Genomic DNA, 5,808 nt, shown 5'->3' on the forward strand with positions numbered 1-5,808 from the left:
CTGGTAGAGGAGAGAACAGTAGACACTAGACGGTATATGACAGGAGAGAACACAACAGTAGACACTAGACGGTATATGACAGGAGAGAACACAACAGTAGACACTAGACGGTATATGACAGGAGAGAACACAACAGTAGACACTAGACGGTATATGACAGGAGAGAACACAACAGTAGACACTAGACGGTATATGACAGGAGAGAACTAGACACTAGACGGTATATGCCAGGAGAGCACTAGACGGTATATGACAGGAGAGAACACAACAGTGTGGTCCTCTGTAGCTCAGCTGGTAGAGCACGGCGCTTGTAACGCCAAGGTAGTGGGTTCGATCCCCGGGACCACCCATACACAAAAATGTATGCACGCATGACTGTAAGTCGCTTTGGATAAAAGCGTCTGCTAAATGGCATATTATTTATTATATTATTAACAGTAGACACTAGACGGTATATGACAGGAGAGAACACAACAGTAGACACTAGACGGTATATGCCAGGAGAGAACACAACAGTAGACACTAGACGGTATATGACAGGAGAGAACACAACAGTAGACACTAGACGGTATATGACAGGAGAGAACACAACAGTAGACACTAGACGGTATAAGACAGGAGAGAACTAGACACTAGACGGTATATGACAGGAGAGAACACAACAGTAGACACTAGACGGTATATGACAGGAGAGAACACAACAGTAGACACTAGACTGTATATGACAGGAGAGAACACAACAGTAGACACTAGACGGTATATGACAGGAGAGAACACAACAGTAGACACTAGACGGTATATGACAGGAGAGAACACAACAGTAGACACTAGACGGTATATGACAGGAGAGAACACAACAGTAGACACTAGACGGTATATGACAGGAGAGAACACAACAGTAGACACTAGACGGTATATGACAGGAGAGAACACAACAGTTGACAGGAGAGAACACAACAGTAGACACTAGACGGTATATGACAGGAGAGAACACAACAGTAGACACTAGACGGTATATGACAGGAGAGAACACAACAGTAGACACTAGACGGTATATGACAGGAGAGAACACAACAGTAGACACTAGACGGTATATGACAGGAGAGAACACAACAGTAGACGCTAGACGGTATATGACAGGAGAGAACACAACAGTAGACACTAGACGGTATATGACAGGAGAGAACACAACAGTAGACACTAGACGGTATATGACAGGAGAGAACACAACAGTAGACACTAGACGGTATATGACAGGAGAGAACACAACAGTAGACACTAGACGGTATATGACAGGAGAGAACACAACAGTAGACACTAAACTAACTCACAAGTTGAGCCAATACAGAGTAACGTTTGCCTACAGTACAGAGACAGGCTGTTCTGCTATTTGCACTTTGAGTAATGTGTTGTATTCATTTGTCTAACATTGTTTTGTGTTCAGTGAGTCAAAGAGAAGGTTGTTTGACTAATGACTGCAGTCTTAATAATGTTAGTAATGTCTTAGTAAGGTTACCTGGAGTTTGAAAGGTCTCCCCCTGTTGATGCCTTATGGTCTGCCAGCCTCTTCTCTGCAGCCAGTGCTCTCTGTGGGTGGAAATTTGACAGTCGAGCCGCTCGTTTTGGAAAAACCTGTTTTAACAAAAAAATAATAATAATCTGTTTTCATACCTTCTCTCGATCGCTTAAGGAGGCAAATCTTTTCTTCTCCTCGACCTCCATCTCTAGTCGTCTCCTCTCCTCCTTCTGCTCTTTCTCCCTCTTTTTCTTTGCTGCTTTCTGGGCCTTTTTCTTCTCCGTCTTCTGGGACTCCAACTCTGCTGTCAGCGGCCCGGGAACCTTAAGGGAATAGACCCAACGTTAGACTTTAACTCTGCTGTCAGCGGCCCGGGAACCTTAAGGGAAAAGACCCAACGTTAGACTTCCCTGCTGTATCACAAAATGCTCAAACATTTCTATGTACATCTTTGGACAATTTAATGCTCATTGTTTTATAAAAATGTTACTTCGTGTGCTTGAAATGTGTCCTTGCTCCTCATGTGAAATGGCCCAGGTACTTCTCCGTCTAGCTAACTCTTAGAACAATACAATCCCCATTGGTTTATTCAGTGTGATTGACAAAAAGTGTATCCCTGCAGAATGTGTCCTCTGACTGGCAGTTAGGACCAACATACTGGATGGTTCCACTTCACGGCTTTATCCCACACTACTCTCCCTAAATGTCCGAGTACTGTACATCTTTGGACAATTGATCGCTCACTGTTTGTTTCCTTGAAAGAAAGTGTTCCTCAGTTTGAATGCGACTGGCTCCTGTGTGTCACTAAAGGAACAACATCTTACCTGAGCCTTGCTGTAGTTGTATTTGTCGGGGTGATCAGCCATGTACTTTCTAAACATGTTTCTGGTGTCCTTGTCAGGAGCAACGATGTAGGGAGTCTGGCCTTTCTTGTCTCTGTGGACACAAAAACAGCATCGACACCATTAACGTTTCCTCTCTTTTTATAACATATAAACAATACAGTTTTATTGAGCTTGTTATAATAATACATTCAATTTACAACGTGCTTTTCATTGAAAGACAATCACACAAAAAATTACACATAAATACACACATACACTACCAGTCAAAAGTTTGGACACACCTACTCATTCAAGGGTTTTTCTTTATTTTTACTATTTTCTACATTGTAGAATAATAGTGAAGATATCAAAACTATGAAATAACACATATGGAATCATGTAGTAACCAAAATGTTAAAACAAATCAAAATATATTTTATATTTGAGATTCTTCAAATAGCCACCCTTTGCCTTGATGACAGCTTTGCACACTCTTGGCATTCTCTCAACCAGCTTCATGAGGTAGTCACCTGGAATGCATTTCAATTAACAGATGTGCCTTCTTAAAAGTTAATTTGTGGAATTTATTTCCTTCTTAATGCGTCTGAGCCAATCAGTTGTGTTGTGACAAGGTAGGGGGGGTATACAGAAGACACAGTGGCTTGCGAAAGTATTCACCCCCCTTGGCATTTTTCTCATTTTGTTGCCTTACAACCTGGAATTAAAATGGATTTTTGGGGGGTTTGTATCATTTGATTTACACAACATGCCTACCACTTTGAAGATGCAAAATATATTTTCTTGTGAAACAAAGTCAATACTATGTAGAGCCACCTTTTGCAGCAATTACAGCTGCAAGTCTCTTGGGGTATGTTTCTATAAGCTTGGCACATCTAGCCACTGGGATTTTTGCCAATTTTTCAAGCAAAACTGCTCCAGCTCCTTCAAGATGGATGGGTTCCGCTGGTGTAAAGCAATCTTTAAGTCATACCACAGATTCTCAATTGGATTGAGGTCTGGGCTTTGACTAGGCCATTCAAAGACATTTAAATGTTTCCCCTTAAACCACTCAAGTGTTGCTTTAGCAGTATGCTTAGGGTCATTGTCCTGCTGGAAGGTGAACCTCCGTCCCAGTCTCAAATCTCTGGAAGACTGAAACAGATTTCCCTCAAGAATTTCCCTGTATTTTAGCACCATCCATCATTCCTTCAATTCTGACTAGTTTCCCAGTCCCTGCTGGTGAAAAACATCACCACAGCATGATGCTGCCACCACCATGCTTCACTGTGGGGATGGTGTTCTCGGGGTGATGAGAGGTGTTGGGTTTGCGCCAGACATAGCGTTTTCCTTGATGGCCAAAAAGCTCAGTTTTAGTCTCATCTGACCAGAGTACCTTCTTCCATATGTTTGGGGAGTCTCCCACATGGCTTTTGGCGAACACCAAACGTGTTTGCTTATTTTTTTCTTTAAGCAATGGCTTTTCTGGCCACTCTTCCGTAAAGCCCAGCTCTGTGGAGTGTACGGCTTAAAGTGGTCCTATGGACAGATACACCAATCTCCGCTGTGGAGCTTTGCAGCTCCTTCAGGGTTATCTTTGGTCTCTTTGTTGCCTCTCTGATTAATGCCCTCCTTGCCTGGTCCGTGAGTTTTGGTGGGCGGCCCTCTCTTGGCAGGTTTGTTGTGGTGCCATATTCTTTCCATTTTTTAATAATGGATTTTAAAATGGTGCTCCGTGGGATGTTCAACGTTTCGGATATTTTTTTTATGACCCAACCCTGATCTGTACTCCTCCACAACTTTGTCCCTGACCTGTTTGGAGAGCTCCTTGGTCTTCATGTTGCCGCTTGCTTGGTGGTGCCCCTTGCTTAGTGGTGTTGCAGACTCTGGGGCCTTTCAGAACAGGTGTATATATACTGAGATCATGTGACAGATCATGTGACACTTAAATAAAGTCCACCTGTGTGCAATCTAACTAATTATGTGACTTCTGAAGGTAATTGGTTGCACTAGATCTTATTTAGGGGCTTCATAGCAAAGGGGGTGAATACATATGCACGCACCACTTTTCCGTTTTTTTTTTTAAAGTTTTTTTTTTCATTTCACATAGACTATTTTGTGTATGTCCATTACATGAAATCCAAATAAAAATCCATTTAAATTACAGGTTGTAATGCAACAAAATAGGAAAAACGCCAAGGGGGATGAATACTTTTGCAAGGCACTGTAGCCCTGTTTGGTAAAAGACCAAGTCCATATTATGTCAAGAACAGTTCAAATAAGCAAAGAGAAACGACAGTCCATCATTACTTTAAGACATGAAGGTCAGTCAATCCGGAAAATTTCAAGAACTTTGAAAGTTTCGTCAAGTGCAGTCGCAAAAATCATCAAGCGCTATGATGAAACTGGCTCTCATGAGGACCGCCACAGGAATGGAAGACCCAGAGTTACCTCTGCTGCAGAGGATAAGTTCATTAGAGTTACCAGCCTCAGAAATTACAGCCCAAATAAATGCTTCAGAGTTCAAGTAACAGACACATCTCAACATCAACTGTTCAGAGGAGACTGCGTGAATCAGGGCTTCATGGTCGAATTGCTGCAAAGAAACCACTATTAAAGGACACCAATAAGAAGAGACTTGCTTGGGCCAAGAAACACGAGCAATGGACATTAGACCGGTGGAAATCTGTCCTTTGGTTTGAGTCTAAATTTGAGATTTTTGGTTCCAACCACTGTGTCTTTGTGAGACGCAGAGTAGGTGAACGGATGATCTCCGCATGTGTGGTTCCCACCGTGAAGCATGGAGGAGGAGGTGTGATGGTGTGGTGGTGCTTTGCTGGTTACACGGTCTGTGATTGATTTAGAATTCAAGGCACACTTTACCAGCATGGCTACCACAGCATTCTGCAGCGATACGCCATCCCATCTGGTTTGGGCTTAGTGAGACTATCATTTGTTTTTCAACAGGACAATGACCCAACACACCTTCAGGCTGTGTAAGGGCTATTTGACCAAGAAGGAGAGTGATGGAGTGCTGCATCAGATGACCTGGCCTCCATAATCCCCAGACCTCAACCCAATTGAGATGGTATGGGATGAGTCGGACCGCAGAGTGAATGAAAAGCAGCCAACAAGTGCTCAGCATATGTGGGAACTCCTTCAAGACTGTTGGAAAAGCCATTGAAGAGGAGTGGGACAACATTCCACAGGCCACAATGAACAGCCTGATCCATGACCCTTGTTCTGTGTGTGTGGGTGTGTGTGTGTGTGTGTGTGTGTGTGTGTGTGTGTTTATATATATATATATATATATATATATAAACTCAGCAAAAAAAGAAATGTCCCCTTTTCAGGACCCTGTCTTTCAAAGATAATTCATAAAAATCCAAATAACTTCACAGATCTTCATTGTAAAGGGTTTAAACACTGTTTCCCATGCTTGTTCAATGAACCATAAACAATTAATGAACA

At 42.4% G+C, this 5,808-nt stretch overlaps 1 protein-coding gene across 1 annotated transcript in view; it reads right to left on the reverse strand.

Annotated features, from left to right (window-relative positions):
* LOC121554890 (ankyrin repeat and zinc finger domain-containing protein 1-like) overlaps positions 1-5,808 on the reverse strand; it is a 37,049-nt gene that overhangs the window by 575 nt on the left and 30,666 nt on the right. The window contains 3 exon segments of the mRNA XM_045212067.1: positions 1,517-1,587; positions 1,672-1,839; positions 2,341-2,452. Coding sequence (XP_045068002.1) covers positions 1,517-1,587; positions 1,672-1,839; positions 2,341-2,452 — 351 coding nt within the window.

The sequence above is a fragment of the Coregonus clupeaformis genome, chromosome 40, assembly GCF_020615455.1.
Source record: "Coregonus clupeaformis isolate EN_2021a chromosome 40, ASM2061545v1, whole genome shotgun sequence".
Classification (NCBI taxonomy): domain Eukaryota; kingdom Metazoa; phylum Chordata; class Actinopteri; order Salmoniformes; family Salmonidae; genus Coregonus; species Coregonus clupeaformis.